The 18,208-nt window shown below is 40.2% G+C and overlaps 1 protein-coding gene across 1 annotated transcript in view; it reads left to right on the plus strand.

The window, feature by feature from the left end:
• man1a2 (mannosidase, alpha, class 1A, member 2) overlaps positions 1-18,208 on the plus strand; it is a 119,967-nt gene that overhangs the window by 79,865 nt on the left and 21,894 nt on the right. The window contains exons 7-9 of the mRNA XM_054615400.1: positions 11,628-11,722; positions 14,729-14,852; positions 15,474-15,567. Coding sequence (XP_054471375.1) covers positions 11,628-11,722; positions 14,729-14,852; positions 15,474-15,567 — 313 coding nt within the window. The remainder of the gene's footprint in view (positions 1-11,627; positions 11,723-14,728; positions 14,853-15,473; positions 15,568-18,208) is intronic.

The following is an 18,208-nucleotide window of genomic DNA, read 5'->3' on the forward strand; positions in this document are numbered from 1 at the left end:
TTCATCATTTTAATAGTGTCCACGACAGATGTGTAGTGAGGCATAATGGTTTGGGTTGTCCATCCGTCCATCCTTTCTCGTGAACTCGATATCTCAGGAAGGCCTGGAGGAAATGTCTTTCTACTCGAGGTTGAAGTGGTTGGATTTTGGTGTCCAGAGGACATTGGGACCTCAAATTTGTTCCATTCAGATTTTAATTGTGTTCAATTTGTTAATATTTGGCACAAACGTCCACCTTGACTCAAAAATGGGTTTATTAGATTAGATTAGATTAGATTAGATTAGATTAGATTAATAAAATGATGAGGCGAAGACATTTTGAACTGACGAGGATGTAAAATGCAACAGGACTGGTTGGTGGAGGCATAAAAATCGCGAGACAGTTTGTTCTTTCACACTTTTCACACCACGAGATGTAGACCTGTGTCGATACATATGAAATGATAACAAAACAAAAAGTTAGCTGGCCGATATTTTGGGCGTTGTTTTTCTGCTAATTAGTAGCTTCTGTGATGTGCAGATACACAAGACAAGTTGGAGTTTATTGGTCATCAAGTCCCTCCAGATTATCTATATGTAAATTTTCTTGGAAGAGCAGAAAACTTTCAGAGCAGCAGGAGGTAGAGCTTTGGGATAACAACAGATGATTCTATAAAGTCATCGGCTACGTTTACTGGCAGGAGGAGAAACTTGACAAGAAAGAAAGAGAAACAGGGAAAACAAAACTCTTCCAATCCAACACAAATGTTTTGTCCGCTTTTTCTTCTTGCAGCTCTTTCGGCGTATTGTGTCTTTTTTCCTTCTTGAGTTTGTTCTGCCAAACACCTGCAGCTCATTAGCACACCGGTGTGTTTACCTTCCTCTTTTTTCTTTTTGATACAGAAACTTAGCAGCTGTCACAGTTTGTCCATATTTGCTTGGTGGTTTTTTCTCCAGTCTGAGACATTACTCTTTGGTTGTTAGACCACATTTGATGCTAAAACAAAAAAAAGTGTCAATTAAGTGGAAGATATTTGCATATAGTACATGTTTCTCCCTCTTGGCATTTATGCTGCATTTGGCACCTTAGTAAATATCTTACAAATCCCATAACCAATTTAGTGAATGTAAACGGCACCTAAGACACTACCACTCCAATATTTTGCTAAATATGCTTCTTAACTGTCTTTCAAACAGTCAGATAGGAATATGACTATCACTTTTAGCCTAGCTTAGCACAAAACTGGAACAAACTTTGCTCTGCTCACATAACAACACTTTCATTGGATTTTGTCCGTTCTACACCTTTAAGAAACAAACGATTAAACTTTGACATGAGTTTATGGTCTCAATCTCTAGTTTCAAGTCTTCTTCAATACAGCATGATGTTCATTTAGTAAATGAAGCTCCATTTAGAGTCAAACAGACCATAAAGCAGGGGATGCTTTAGGGCGGGGCTACACACTGATTGATAGGTCGTTACCACGGCGTTTGTCCGCTCTGGGGGTTGTGCGTGTTTTCGTCTTACAACTTTAACCCTTTCAGTGTCTTTTCAATTCATCCTAAAAATGTCTTATTCAGCGTTCGGTTGTACATAGCCCCACCCTCTCGTGTCACTTCTGGTTCCCAAAGAAAACAAGATGGCAACGGCCAAAATTACAATCTCCAAATGTCACCAAATGGGTGATGTCACGCTGACTACAACCACTTTCTATATCCAGTCTATGTTCCCAATAGGAGTGGTATTTACTGGTGGAGGACATTTAAAAGAGATAAAATGATCTTACTGCAGATTTAAGTGTACAAAGGACTTTATACTTTTTCTCCGTGTGGCCTGATGTTTGCACACAGCTGGTATAAAGTTTTCTTCTTTGGGCTATGCATGCTTTTTGTTCATTCAAACAAACAAACAAACAAACAAACAAACAAACAAACAAAACGGGGAAGTGCTGGAAGGATGGAACCACATGGACATTTTGAGCCAGGAACAGCAGATTGCACAGAGTAGGGAGAAGGTCAGTGGAGCAAGCCGAGCTCTGTAATGTAGGATAATGGGATGAGGAGGTCTGAGAGAAAAGCTGCAGACTCCGCGGGCATAAACGCTGCAACCGCCCCGTGGACGGATAAAGGGAGGGATTGGAAGGAGATAAAGAGATTGGAGAATGACAGAAATGGAACAGCAAATGAAGAGGAGGAGGGGGGTAGAGATAATGATGGTGGTCGGTGAAGGATAACCAGAGAGGAAATTAGAGGGAGAGAGGGTTGAACATGAAGGAAGGCCAAGGAGGGAGGAGAGCGTGGAAGGAAGTGGGAGGCAGAAACAAAGGGAAAAAGTTAGTATGGGGACCGCAAGAGACGGAGCCAAACAGAGAGAACAATAGAGGTGAAAGACGACACAGAAGTGTTGTGAAAAACGAAGAACACACCTTTTGTTTCTGCCAAATCTGTAATTTGAAGCCTCTCTCCTGTACGGTTTTCTCGCTCTTTCTCTCAGATTCTTGTCAGTCTCGCTCCTTCATCCTCTCAATCCGACTCATGTATTTTCTGCTTACTTTTTTTTACGTTCTGTCCATAGACTGTAAATAAGAAGTGGACGTAGTCGTCATGATTTCGGCGATTTCAACATCGTCATCTTCGATGACGGACATCGCCATGTTGTTTTTTCCTAACGAATGAACAGAAGTGACCATATTTGGAATGTGAAGGAGTCTCTGGTGTCGACCTGTCAATCAGTGTGTAGCCCCGCCCTAAAGCATCCCCTGCTTTATGGTCTGTTTGACTCTAAATGGAGCATCATTTACTAAATGAACATCATGCTGTATTGAAGAAGACTTGAAACTAGAGATTGAGACCATAAACTCATGTTTACAATGTTTACTGAGGGAATAAATCAAGAGAGAAGTAGAGTCATTTTCTCATAGACTTCTATACAACCAGAGGAGTCGCCCCCTGATGGTCAGTAGAGAGAATGCAGCTTTAAGACACTTCTGCATTGTGTTCACTTGACAGAACCGGATGTTGCCGCCTGGTTCTGTCATGTTTGTGCTGTGATTTAGAGCTCAGCTGTCTGTAATCCGTGGATGTATTTGACTGCAGTACATACACTGGAGGGTTGTTTGATCTCACCAGGGAGCGTTTGATTCCCCTCTCGTTTTTTTCTTTTTTTTGTCAAACGCTGAACCCGTCAAACCAATTCAGGGCATGACTAACTGCCACACCGCCGCTGCCCAGCAGGAAGTCACAGCGACACACACGGGATGAAAGGATGGAGGGGGGACCGGCTACCGTCGCCATCACTATGAATTAGCTAACTTTTTAGAGATGCGACACATTTCACAACTCGAGACGGTGCAAACATGTAGGGAGAGGAATGAACTGGGATTTTTCTCCGGGGAGAGCAGAGCAATTCAAAGAGATGAAAGATATTTATGAACATTTGATCACTTTATCATAACAGCAATGTGAGGCTTTCCACTCTGGATCCAACAGGTTCGCAAATGGAGTGAAAGTCTCCTTATTCACCAACTGATGAACTAAAGTAGAAAGCAGCTTGTTAGCACATCCTCTTTTAGGATAAAAAGACTGTTTGGGTTTTGTCTATTTAAGACTGGGCTTTCTGTTAGGATGCAGTGTGCAGAATAGTTGAAGAAGTGAACAAATCAGTTTTTATCAGGCGGAAAACTCCGGGTCTGAAAAGAGAATCCAGTGCTTCCTGTCCTAAAGCTGCATTCTCTCTAGTGTCCATCAGGGGGCGACTCCTCTGGTTGTATAGAAGTCTATGAGAAAATGACTCTACTTCTCTCTTGATTTATTCCCTCAGTAAACATTGTAAACATGAGTTTATGGTCTCAATAGATAGACTGTATATTAGAAGAAGACATAGTCACAGGGGCGTCACTCATTGGTTTGTGGACGAACGTTTTGAAGGCTTGAGATTGTCATTTTTACCGTCCCCAATTACAACAAAACACTGACTGATTTGTGGGCGACCAAAATGTTGCAATTAACAGTAAGAAATACTCAAAGACAAAAACTTGGAACATTCCTGCCGGTAAGAGAGCAGCTCATACTGAGGCCTCCCCAGTTGTTTCCAGCGACAGACGTCGAGCTTCCTCTGGGAGTCCTTTTGCTCCTCGCAGATATTGCTGTGATGACATGCTCAGTAAGTGGCTGCTGTTCTGCCAGCAGGCACACTGGAAGATGGTGGAACAACTGGCAGAGAAAATTTTAATTTCATCACAGCTTTATGAATTCAATTCTGCGAAGAAATGGCTCACCGTGCCCATAAAAACCTGAGGGACATCACAAGCCATCTATCTCACTTTAAATTGTAACAGTTTGATTCAACCGCGTTGCTAAAGTCACAGAGGGAGGAGAGTTGGAAGGGCGACGAGGTTAAAAGACCAAACGAGATTAAGTCGGAGAGGTGTGGAGAAGAGACAGAAATGGGTGTAGAGGACAGAAGAAGAGTGAGAGAATTTAGAAATGGAGATGACAAGCAGAGAGATGAGGGGAAATGGACCATGCACTGAGTACAGGAGGGGAAAAAACTGAGAGGAGGTAGAGAATGAAGTTAATGAGGGGAAAGACGAGAGGGATGTAGAGTGGGACATGAAGGAAACCATTTGTCTTACTGCATGCAGATGTGTACAGTCGTTTCTACTGGACGTCCACAAGAGGAAGTGCCCAAAAATGTTTTAAACTTAACGCCTCGTTATCACAACATGCTGCTGCAGATATTCCAGACAGACGTTCACATTACTCTAGTGGATGTCCCACACTTACATTTTAGTATATGAATAAAAAAAAGGTTGAGCTTTGTTCTATTTCCAGCCGTCCTCAGGGGGGGAAGACGGTAACGTTCAAAAAGAGGAGAGTCTGGAGGGATAATGCAGTACGAGCACATCAGGTGGGGACTTCCACTGCAAAAACAGGAATATGAAGGACAGTCAGACCCTTTTCAAAAAGTAATTTCCATTAACACTATGAAACCCATAACCCTGACGGCAGATTAAAAAGCATGTTTTCTTCAAAACGTTGTTACCATCTTCATGATTGTCCTGAAAACATGTGTGAGGAACGCTTCCGTCAGAAAAAGCAAGCAAAACAAAGCTTAAAATTGTTATATTTCATCAACAAAAAGTCCTACATGTTTTATTTCAACTCTTGCCCCAAATACACCGTTTGGTTTAACCAGTTTCTGTTAAAAACATTACATTCTGAGCTCTTCAGCGCACCTAGGAAGCCATGATTGATTCATCTGAGACCAACAGTCATGTGACAAAAATTCTGTGAAACTTTGACTGAACTTCAGGCTGCTGAACACAGAGAGGAGAGGCTGTAAAAATGTGGATTGTTTAATATAAAGCATGTAGGGCCTTTTCTTTTTTTCCAGCATTGGTAACACTTGTAGACACTTGATAACAGGTTGGATATATAGGTTCCAGTGTTTTCCAATTCTTGTTAAATATATTATTTAAGCAATTCAACTTTCATTTTATTCTTTTTCATGATTTATGACATTCTAACTGCACCAAAGAGATGTTTGAGTTCTCGTTACCACTGGCCATGGTTGTGCTGTTTCCATAGAGATGCAGGACTCTGTTGCAAGGCCACCGAGAATAAACTGTGACAAGAGAAAAAACTTCTGCGTTCAGAGGGTTCATGCACGACGCAAAATATGTGTCAGAGCTGACAGCAGTCAGTGTTACCATGCAGCTTGTTTGACGTCGTCTCCATGGCGACTAATCTTTGGGCCTTTTGATGCACTGGATGCTAAACAAAATGAGAAATATGGATCGGCTGAGGCAAAGTGGCATGACACAGTATTGAAACGACACACACACGGCGGGTGACTTAATCCCGTCGCTCCTGCCGGCCCTCGGGGCCCTTCTTACCGAGCGGCTGCATTCAATACATTTCACAGTCTGGCCCTTAATCCCTTTAGGAGGCTCCATTACACGTCGACAGTGACCTGCTGCCTTCACCAGAGACTGTGTGTGTCTGCTGCAGTGAACAGCGTGAGACGTATGAACAGATGCATGGTAGCAGTGTGAAGAACGATGATCTTATTAAGTCATTTGGTAGTATGAATTAGTTATTCTCACTCAGTGTGATTGTTAGGGAGATGTTTTTTGGGTCAGGAGAGACTTTATGGTCGCTGTAGTGAAGCTGGTTAAGATGTGCACGCCAGATGACGTTACCGCGGCCTGCAAATTGATAAGAGAACAACATTTCCTGATTTTACTGCTTCATAATAAAAGCTTTTGAATAACTAAATAATAGGGGACATTTATTGTGAAAATAATAAGAAAATAAATGTGTTAATCACTCAATTAGTGGAGTTTGTTAGCAGCTATTACTAAATAAAAACAAGTCTACAAATACTCCAGGAGGAAGGAGTAGAAGCAGCAAAAATATTGGAATTTTTAGTGCGGAAAATACAGGAAACAAAATGTGTTTATCACTGAATTAGCATAGCTTAGTTAGCGGCTATTCTTCATTAGAATAGGTCAACATTACACACAAAAAAACAGGGTTGTTACACCAATACATTCATTATTCATAATCTGATTATATGTGATTGAAAACAAGGCTTTGAGACAGAAATGTTAATGAATCAATATAATATGAAGAAATCTACATTTTCAGTTTAAAATGGTTTCTTGTAATTTCGACATGTGACCTTTTCCCCTCTTGTACACTGTGTTTCCGTCCAGACTCTCGTATCTATCAGAGCCTCGTCTGCTTCACAACGGTTTCAGTCTCTCCCAGCTGCTCACAGCTTAACAAATGACTTCCTCATGTGTAATAACGGGATCATTGGCCGAGTTTAGGACGTGTTTGAGTGGCGGATTACAGCGTCCAACGGGAACCAAGCATCCATGTGTCATTTGGCCGGATCCATCCAAAGCTCCTTACACGACCTTCGCAATACATTTTTTATTTCAAACCTCTCACCTTGGCTGTGTGTTTACATCATTCTCAAAAACCCAGCCTGCGACCCTCTCTGACCTCCTCATCTGTCCCTGCAGCTTTCTGGGAACTTTAGCCCATCGAAACAAACAACTCGGCAGCCTCGGGGCTCCGCTAATCCTGAAAGAGGGAGAGAATGCAGAAAAGATTAATTGGAAAAAGAGAAGTTGGCTGTCGAGAGAAAGATGAGACGCTGCTAATGGGGGAATAAAGAAAAGAGAGATAAATGGGAAAAGGCAGAAGAGGAGAAGTATTAAGGCTCAATAAATTCTGCACTTCTAGACAAATACCGTAAATAATAGTAGATGTTTTGATGAATGTTAACTTAACAAACGCATAACATCAACAATTTTTGATAAAGATTCCTTCAAATCGGCGCTTTTTGGTGGACAAACTGTAAAAAGGAAAAGAAAACGCTCATGAGATAAGTTCAAATTTGTGCGTGTGCGTGTGCGTGTGTGTGTGTGTGTGTGTGTGTGTGTGTGTGTGTGTGTGTTCACGGAGAGCGCGCATCCCTCCGTGATCAATTTTGAAGTGTGCTTTTAATGCATTTTAAAAGGCCGAACACTAAAGCTGTCAGACCTGGGGGAGAGTGATGGAGAGAAGTCGGGGAACGCCAGACGATGATTCATTTTTAATCAATTGATCAATTTTAGAGCAGGGTGTTGCCATTGTTTGTCACTTGTTTTGGTCTCAGTCAACTTAGATTTCCGTTTTGAGATGAAGGAAGATGATTATCATAAACTGTAGAGTCTCCTCTGATGGCTCGTTTGGATCCTGTCCCTGCTTGATGACATCAGCAGCAGGATCGCCAATAAAAGTCAGTGGAGTTTGTTAGCGGGCCGAGGGAGACAGGCCAGAAATCAATGGAGAGGTTTATTATGATTGGACAGGACTACACACACCGGGACCCAGCACACACACAAACAGATGCCTTCTTCAGTTCGCCACATGGACATTTTCAGTCTGAGGTGGAGCCATGAGAGGGTGGTGTCTTCATAAGACTTTGTGTTCTGTCCTGGTTTTGCTCAAACTGATAAATAACTTTGCTTTACTTAGTTGAAGCATCTCGTAGTGACGTTCCGTTACTCTAAAGGAAAACTTTTATATTTTAAAACTCGCTTACCATATATTTATTTTCACCCAAACCCTACTCATTCTCTCTAACCAGGTTTCCATCTAAATGTAGCTAAAAAACATTATTGAATATTCAGGAAATCTGTAAAGGAAAATGCTAATTAATGCACGTTTCCATCCATTATTCTTATGCAAATATTAGGAGTTGGTCCATCGCAGGCAGTTCTGAAAAGTGAAACCAATGCTTCATGTCTTAAAGCTGCATTCTCTCTCCTGTCCACCAGGGGGCGACTCCTCTGGTTGTATAGAAGTCTATGAGAAAATGACTCTACTTCTCTCTTGATTTATTCCCTCAGTAAACATTGTAAACATGAGTTTATGGTCTCAATCTCTAGTTTCAAGTCTTCTTCAATACAGCATGATGTTCATTTAGGAAATGATGCTCCATTTAGAGACCATAAAGCAGTTTATGCTTTAGGGCGGGGCTACACAGTGATTGACAGGTCTCTGACAGAGACGTACGGCGTCTGACAAATAGTCAAGATGGCGACAACCAAAATCCAAGATGGCTTTGGCCATCACCGATATAAGCGGTAGATGCCGCTAATTTTCCAGTCAGTTTCTGTTATACTGTTGCAGAAGACGAGGGCGCAAAGAGATCCAGTAAAACCTCACTTGTTGGTATTTGTTTGCATTTTGCAGAAAGTTACAGTCTTATCTCGTGTTTTGTCTGCCGCCATTTATATTCAAGTCAGTTATATTTATACGACGACCAATCACAACAGAAGTTATCGCGTAACGCTTTTCATGTAGAGCAGATCTAGACTGTACTCTCTTCTTTTTACAGAGACCAAACATTAAGAGAACCCCCCATGAGCAAGCTTGCTTTATGCTTCATATACGTCATTATTCATTTGTCATCTCCATTGCTTCCTTTAATCATCCCCACTAATATTTCTCCCTTCCCGTTCATGCGCTTCATATCCTCCTCCCACCCAGGCCTCTTTCTCTATCTCTTTCTTACATCCATTAGACTGCATTGTTCTCTCTCCTCCTCCCCCTCGTCTGAGTCTATTTGTCCCACGTTTAGCTCCACAGTTTGACCTCCAAGTCCTCTCTAAGATGTTCCCACTGGCTGCTTAAGCATTCTGCAAACACCGCCATGTGTTAACGCTCCCCCGTACTTTGCGAGACAGCGGGAATTTTCCATAGATCTGGTCGCTCTATAAAACTGCTCAGCCCTGACAGATTGTGTTGATGAATCAGCCTCCGTCTGTTGAAGTGCTTCTCTCCGTGGCCGCTGCTGAATGCTGTCTGCAACTTGTACGACTACTCTTTGAGCATTTATTCCACACCTGTCCTTCAGAAGTAGAATATAGTTTCTACATTGCCAAAGTGGAGATTGAACGTCCTATAAAGGCAGACTTGAGCTGTTTGTAAAGCGGAAGGACCTTTTTTTTTGGATACACCTATTTGCTGGCAGGCTGCAATTTTCTTGAACATTGTGCAGTAGAACTGGAATTTTATAACATATTTCATCGTCCCTCAAGCAGTTTGCACCATTTTTTGGTAGGGAGCAACACCAGATTGGAGGTTTTTTATCGTAGGATATTGGATCAAAATGTTCCTTCTTGCAAAAAGACTATAAGTCAAGTAAAACTTTTTGTCCCAACCTTTTTTGACTTTTCTCAAAAGTTGGACTTTTTGCCAAAATTGATACCCAGGTATCTTTTCCTCAAGGTTTTATGCAATTACAATACCAGATCTACTCTCTTTGTTATTTATTCATCACATTTTTATGTCAGTTTGCTGTACGTCTTTGTCACCTCCATTTTTGTCCTTGGGCACCACTTGTGTTAATTCTTTCATTTTGATTACGATCATTTTCCAAGCCTGTGGTTCATGAAAGGCCGTGTTTTCATCTGTGTGACTGCTGTGTGCTTCTCAACCGTCAAAAACCAAAATGCAGCTCAGTACAGTTTGTGTCCTGCTGTGAGTGTCTCGTTTACTTCCATTAAGGTTTGAAATTCATGCTGTGAATAATTGGATTATTTTTTACATAAGCTTTCATGTTTTGTTTGGGCATTGATGTGACACCTTTCATAACAAGGCGTCATGGTTTTGCAGGCTTATTACACTCGCCAGGTGTCCCTCAAATTAAATGTTTTCATTGAATAACACAAATTGTCAATACATTCAGTATTTCAAAGCAAAGAGTGTTAACAAGGAAAAACAAAAGATGTTTCTTGCTCTGGAGACTAGCTGGGCTGCTAGCGGGAGCCATGTTGCCAGAAAAATAGTTTGTTAGGTAGTGTCAGCCATGTCTCTAACCCTAGATAGGCTAGCCAGAGATGACACTAGAAGCCAAAAACAAACATAGATGTTTGTTTAGTTAGCTAGTTTAGTTTAATGTTCGCATTAACTTTCATTGGCCATGTTTCTAACTCTAGCTATGCTTCCTAAAGCTTACACTCGAAGCCAGAACAAACATTTGCTTTTGTTTCCCGCTGTTAGCCTTAGCCGTCAGCCATGTTTCCTACTCAAACCATGCTAACATTTTAACGCCAACACTAGAAGTCAAACAAATATCTATCTTTGTTTCTCGCTGTTAGCGGTAGTAAGCATTGGCCATGTTTCTAATGCTACTAATGCTGACTAAAGAAAACGCTAGATGCCAGAAACAAACATCTTCGTTGGTTTTTGGCTATTAGCGTAAGCTAGCGTCAGCCTTTTTTTTTACTCTAGCTATTCTAGTTAAAGCTAAAAGTAGAAGCCAGTAACAAAGATCTATGATTCAGTGTCTGTTCGATGATGCGGTGGCCTTTCTGTCATATCTGATCCACTTGTCTTTGGGACCACGGTTATCTGTGGCCACTTTAACATTAATACAATTTACTAGCTTGGTTTGAGAGTTGTTTGTCTTCTGAGCAGTTTTACACCATCCACAGTTAAAGTTACATTTCCAGCTTTCAGCATTATGCTCATATGCAGCATATTAACTTTGGTTTCTTTTTATCTCTTTGATTGGCATGCTGAGGAAAGAACAAGGGCTGCAGCAGATTTTCTTTTGAGCCTTCATCTGTCTGACGAGTGCAAGAATCTCTAAACCAACACATGTCCATTTCTCTCCCATCAGCCCATCTAAACGAGACGCCAGTCACGATAATAGAAACCCGACTCCGACTATGTACTTTGGTATCTCACGCTGCTCAGTCGCTGTAGTTTGACCTCCGAGCGTTTCTTCTCGACACATTCAGAGATACAGTAACATTTCATTTGACTGCAGCACAGTTTGAAAGGGAAGGGATTTTGCATATATTAGTCTGCCGGTCTCCACCATAAATCTGTTGGGCTCTGACACGCCGAGGCCATCATTTAGCTATCGTTTGTCTCCTGACATCTCACTCTGCCTTATTCGCCTCCATCATGCATTTGTTTTGGTGGTTGGCAGTTGTTTTATGCTCGTACCTCTCAGCGGTGAGGAGAATATTAAGCATGGAAGGTTGATGGACTGCAGAATCTTCCAAGTGAACGTGATGACAGAAAGAGTTGACCAAACTTATAGTTAACCCTTTTTTTCCCCCCTCTGTCTCTAGGTATTTAAGCTGAAGGCGGTCCAGCTAGCAGAGAAGCTACTTCCTGCCTTCAACACCCCCACAGGAATCCCCTGGGCCATGGTCAACCTGAAGAGGTCAGTGAGAACTGTTCCCTTCATCCGGGAGCTCACCTGACAGGAATATAAAGTGAGAAGGAGACAGTTTAGCAGCAGTCAAGCAGCCTGGAACAAACTTGGGCTTGATTGACAGATCGTTCACTCTTTCTACCTATAGATCGGTTGAAAAAAGGTCTCACTACATTAAACACTAAACCTACATAAAAATGCAAACACGAAGCATTGTATAGTATATCTGAAACACATGAGTCTGTCTCAGTCTGTAAATCTCCCCAATAGCTCGTAAAATTAATTTACTGTCTTTTAGTCTGGTATTTCAGGCGTTATGAAACAAAATCCCGCCAGCACGACTTGAATCTCCTCCAGGCTCAGTATCGTTGCAGCGTTGCACAAATGATGAAAGATGCCTGTTTGTGTTGGTTTTTATGGCGTCGTCGACGTTGCATAGTTGAGGGCAAAAACAACGTGTGAAGAAGCCGCCTCTTTTCACACGTCAACATTTCTCTGTTAGACCCACAGAGATAAAGTGGAAATGCAGAAAACATATGCTGAAGGAAAAGTAGTTCCTGGGATTGAAAAGTCACCAAAACTTTGGGAGGAAACCCTGCTTTTGTGGCCACCTGATAAATGTAACCATCCTTTTTAGCTCTGTTTTGGTCTCCACCACTTCTGCAGAAACATCAGTCTATTCAGAAGCTCCACTATGTTCAGCAGCTAGCTGCTACCTTGAAACCAGTTAAATCGCTTCGTAGTGCTGAGAGGAACTGCAGAATCAGATGCAGTGGTGGAGGAAGTATTAAGATCTTAACTACTGATACCAGAGTGTATTAATACTCTGTTACAAGTAAAAAATAAATACTTTGTTTTGCAAAAGTACCAAAAATAAAATTACTCTGCAGAGTGGCCGATTTCGGATTCTTACTTATTCTATTATAAAACAGATAATAAAAACCCTCCTTGGCTTGCTGACCCGGCCCCGGATAAGCGGATGGATGGATAATAAAAACATTTTTTAACAAATACATTCTTTATCTGATTTTACTGCTGATTTATGCTGCAACAACTCGATCTGGAAAAGTATTTTGGTATTAAGATTCAGTCCACCCACACAGGTGTTTTCACCGTTGTTCAAACTGTACTTGCACTTTCATCATTATTATTATTATTATTACATAATCTGGTGCCCTAGTGTTAATTCCCAACGTGGCTTCACTCAGATTCAACATGACAATACGTTTATATCTGTGTGAGTGTGTGAGCGGGGGTGAAATTGTCTTTTAACAGGCAGCAAATCTATCTTTAAAAAAAGAGGAAAATTCATCTTATAGAAACCTGTAGTGGCCGAGTTAAAGCTCATAACAGCCGTCGACTTTCCTGTTGAAGCCTCAGCCTGAAGTCCAACATTAGCATAATAACATTTCCATCCTTTTCTGTTCCTCTTATTGGTTTCTGCTGCCTTTTTCCATTTCATTGTACCTGTGAAAAGAAAGTGTGTGTGTGTGTGTGTGTGTGTTTCTATCTCCCTCATTTTCCCTTTGCTCTCTGTGTTATCAATTTACTTATTGTGAAAGAAACAATGAAGTGAAATAAAATTGCCATATTAACCTCCAGGTTACTTTGTTGTGAAGAACCCTGGCTTGGTTTGTGTGTATGTGTGTGTATGTGTGTGTGTGTTTTCAGCATCCTGTTGTATGCATTGTGTGTGAGGATGTGTGTGTCGTACATTAGAGGCCCTCCTTCTCTCAGCGGTAATTCAAATTAATTAGATAGCCAACGCTTCGTGTTTCGTCTCAATCTCCCACCAGACGAACACACAAAACGCACAAACACACATTCACACACACTCAAACGCCCCCAGGAATAATTACGCACACACATACACACACTTAAACTGTATAGCACATCCCTCACTTTTTCCACTTGTTCAGGGAAACCCTCCTCCTCCACACACACATTACATTTAGCTTTTATCCAAAGCGACTTACAATCAGTAGTGTATTACATATCATTCACCCATTCACACACTGATGACAGGCTACCATGCAAGGTGCCACCATCAGGCTCTAACTAACATTCATGCAACATCCAGTCCACACCGATGGCAAGCCTTCGGGAGCAACTTGGGGTTAAGTGTCTTGCCCAAGGACACACACACACACACACACACACACACACACACACACACACACACACACACACACACACACACACACACACACACACACACACGTAGCATCCCATTAATGTTACATGCACTCATGTAAAATTGAAGCGTTTGCAGACGCCTCCCGTCTGTGTCACATATGGTCTCTTGTAAATGTGACCGAGACAAACTGAACCTGAACCGGTGGAGAACCTGTTGAGCCGGATCGGTGGTGTTATAAAGATGGAGGAAGAATCCCATTTGGAAAAATACACCACATTAATATTTATATATACTTTTGCATTTGAAGGTGTATTATTTAGGCTGCTGCGATGTGTAAATTCAAGTTTAAACTTTCTTCATTAACAGAAATAAAGTTTTCGGTGTATTATTTATTAAAAACAATCAAACCACAGATTAATTAAATTTGGAATTAAGTTTCTTTTTTATATCTTATGTCATATTTTCATTTTTTCTCCATTTTAAATGCTAGTAGCTGGTATTTGTGGATTTTTAAAATATATATATATATTTAAACGTTTACAATAACCATTGTTATTGTACTGTAAAAAAGCAATTCAATTATTTTACTATGAATTTATAATTTTTCATTTACTTTAATAGTAGTTTTTATAAAGTGTTTCCTTATTTATTTATTTTTTCACCATAGAAAAACTTTGTTTCAGGATGTAGTTCAGATCTTAACAGCTTAACATCCGTCTATGTCAAAAAGCACTCTGTGTCTGCAGATACAATATGATCATTTTGTTCCATGCGCCAGTTAAAAACCTTTATTGATCTTTTTTATGGTTTGTGTAGAATTATAACCTCTCTCTCCTTTCTGTCTTTCTCTTCATCTCTTCCTCCTCTTCTTCTTCCAGTGGTGTCGGTCGTAACTGGGGTTGGGCGTCGGCGGGCAGCAGCATCCTGGCAGAGTTCGGGACTCTCCACATGGAGTTTGTTCACCTGACCTACCTGACGGGGAACCCGGCCTACTACCAGAAGGTACCCCCGTTATTTAACGCTGTCTGTATCGCCTCTTTTCCAACGCATGGATGGCTCGACACTACTAACGTTTGGTAGCAAAACAGATTGTTCAGACAGTGAAAGAGTTTTGTTGGCTGCCATTTTTGAAAATCTTGAAAATGAAGGTTGCCACTTCCAACTTCTAGTATCCTCTCTGTTCACTTGGAACTTCGACCAATGTGGTACCAAAAACGTACCAGGAACTACGCATAACTTTTGCTAAAAAGAGCAGTAGAAATGTAGTAGAAATGCAGCATTTCTGTGGTGGTTGTTTATGGATATGCTTTCATTTGCATGTACTGTTTTCTCTGCTTTGTTATATTACTGTTTTAAAATATAACTGTATTTCCGTCAAATGAGAAATAACAATAATCTTTTGAGAAAATGTCATAAAAACTAAGAAAAAGTGTTTTTTTTGTTTATTTAAAGAGAACAATTACAAAAATAAATGTTAAAAAATAAATCAAGACCTATTGCAAATTTAAAATCCTGAAACTGACTTTACTGTTGTGAAAAGATGACAACCGTAATTTAGCATTTATTTTCAAAATTCATATTTCCTGTTTTGATTAAAACTCCTGTGTCTGTTGTTGATTACAGGTGATGCACATCCGGAAGCTGCTAGCCAAAATGGACAGACCCAACGGACTCTACCCGAACTACCTGAACCCTCGGACGGGTCGCTGGGGTCAACGTAAGTACCCCTTCTGGATTAAGATCGTAAAACAGACTGCAGAACAGCAGTCCATGTGGCATTAAATCTGCTTTATATTATAGTTCTAATACAATGCTTGAAAATGTGGCTAAAAAAAGAGAGCTGCATAATTGTTTTCAACATTTACCGAGAGAATAGTTTGGTCCTGGTTTATTGATTTACAAGCAGCCGGTTGGGAGCAGAGTCAAAACGTTTTTGTGAGCTTTAAAGGATCGTGTGTTCTCAGAAGTGCAGCTTCATGAAGAGACACTGGAGGAATTAACACTCAGCGAAGGAGCAGAATGGATCGTCTTTAATGAGAACAAATTGAAGCGAGTAGAAGGAGATAAAAAGACGGGGAACACTGTATTCCCAGTATATTGATTACACTTTGGCGGTTTGCCCGGGGAAATTAACAGCTCGCTGAGTGAAGTTAGACGTTAGGTTTGAAAACTCTTCTGCTCCTGAAAACTGTCATTTCTGGTTAAAGTCATTTACGACAAATATATCATTAAAGCTGGTGTCACTACTCCTACAATAATTAAGTGTTTCACCTGGTTTGACACGTGATGACGCACAAAAAAGCAGTTAACTTGTGGTCACGTTAATTAAAAAATGACCTAAACAAACATGAAAACCCATTCTACATTCATGATGTGTGACTTTAGTACAGTGGGCTGTAAATACTGATTATGATCTCAAAATGTTGGGTATAGAGCTGCTTTTGAAGCTGGTAAAGCAGAGTGATGTGCAGAGGTTTTTCACTCCTTTGAACTAGACTACCTGTACATTTGCATATTTCATGTTATTTATTGTGACATGCACAACGATTACAAAGAAGCAGTTGTTGGCTTCGATCTTAGTCTCCCTACAACAATGCCCACTGTAGATAAATATGATTTGAATATGTATTATAACAAAATCATGCAAGTAAACATTAGAATCTAAGACATAAAATAATGCAGACGCATAAAATAATGCAGACGTTAAAATATGAGGATAACAAATAAAATATGAAATAGAATAGATGTATATTTGTTATAGACAGTAATTGCAAAAAGTAAACTAATCTCAACAGGAATGTATTAAGCGCATTATATTTTATACAGAGATGCAAACAAGTAGTTAAACAGTAAGTAAATATGTATTGGGTAAAGTGATAATATAAAGGTAGGGTACTCAGTCCAATAACCAACAATTGCCAAGCAGAGAGTTCGGGTCGTTCCACAGTCTCGCTTTTTTAGTCTCATAAATAAACAAAATTAACTCACAAAATGTCAAGAAAGTAAACATTCATACACCTATTATATATTACTATAAATGTTACGACATATCTTCTGAATACAAGTTTCAAACTAGACAAAAACAGAATAAAACTCCCCAAAACTGTCTTTGTTAGTCATTTCTGAGTTCAAACAATCACCAACTTCGGTTTGGTCGGATTAAACCTTTTATTTAGGATTTAAATGGTAAAATACAGCCGCTCTGAATGTTGTTTTTTCTCACTGTCTCGTTCTTTGGAGGCAGAACATCAAATTAAATAGAATGAAAGCTGCCAAAGAAAATAACAAAAGGCGATGTACTCAGCCAGTCATCGATATATTGATCCAATTGCCGTCCCTCATGTACATCCTGCCTTACATCTTTGATATGTGTACATTTAGTATTTTTTTATATTCTGGAAATATGCCGTTCCCCTACACACCAAACCAATCTACACTTTAGCATTTGAATACTTAAAAGGGTGTATTTGTGCTTTTTTTCTTAGCACTTTACCTTTTATTTTTAACTCTAATGCTAATTATCATCTTATTAATATACCACTCTGCATTTCATGGCACTAAATCAATGAAAATGTGACAAATATAACCTTTGGATATTTCTTTCTGCTGTGACTTCAGCGTCCTGCTGAGCTTTCAGTGTGATGTCGGTCCTCTGAGTCATCCCCCAAACATTTATTCAGTGTGTTTTTACATTTCCTTTCATACATTGAATGTTTGTACTTTTTTTTTTCCTCACCAACGTTACTTCCAAGCCCTCACCAGGGAGTATTAAATATTCCTTTTTGTTTATTTTTTTTAAACATTTCAGTGGGGAGAGTTTTGAACCTGAGAGGGCGTTTAAGACGAGTCTTAGATGCTGGATGACAGACGTGTAGAGATGTGTGGTTTATTATCTCAACATTCCAACAGAATAATAAAACAATGTGGATATTTAAATATTCCTTTTTAGTGTGAACGCACTGCTTTAATCCGAGCGCAGTCATTTCTGCCGTCGATCAGATACGACTCTGCTCAGGTCTGCTCTTAAGTTCAGCGACAGGAAATGAAAAGAAGAACGCTGCTTTTTTTAAATTGAATATATTGTGTTTGAGTCATATTAGTCATATTCAATTTCACAACACTCCCAAATAAATAAGAAATAAACAATATTCCAGCATAAAAGATGCACAGAGGACTGAAGACGGTACGACTCTCAAAAGACGGATGAACTGCTGATGTCTCGCAACATGAAACCTGTGTTCTTTTTGTTGCTTTATTTGTTTTACTTGTCGAGAGAACAAATGGAGAACGCTCATGGATGGATGGATGAATGGAGGAGGCCCATTAATGGATAGATAGATGAATGGAGGAGGCCCATT

The sequence above is a fragment of the Anoplopoma fimbria genome, chromosome 16, assembly GCF_027596085.1.
Source record: "Anoplopoma fimbria isolate UVic2021 breed Golden Eagle Sablefish chromosome 16, Afim_UVic_2022, whole genome shotgun sequence".
Taxonomy (NCBI): domain Eukaryota; kingdom Metazoa; phylum Chordata; class Actinopteri; order Perciformes; family Anoplopomatidae; genus Anoplopoma; species Anoplopoma fimbria.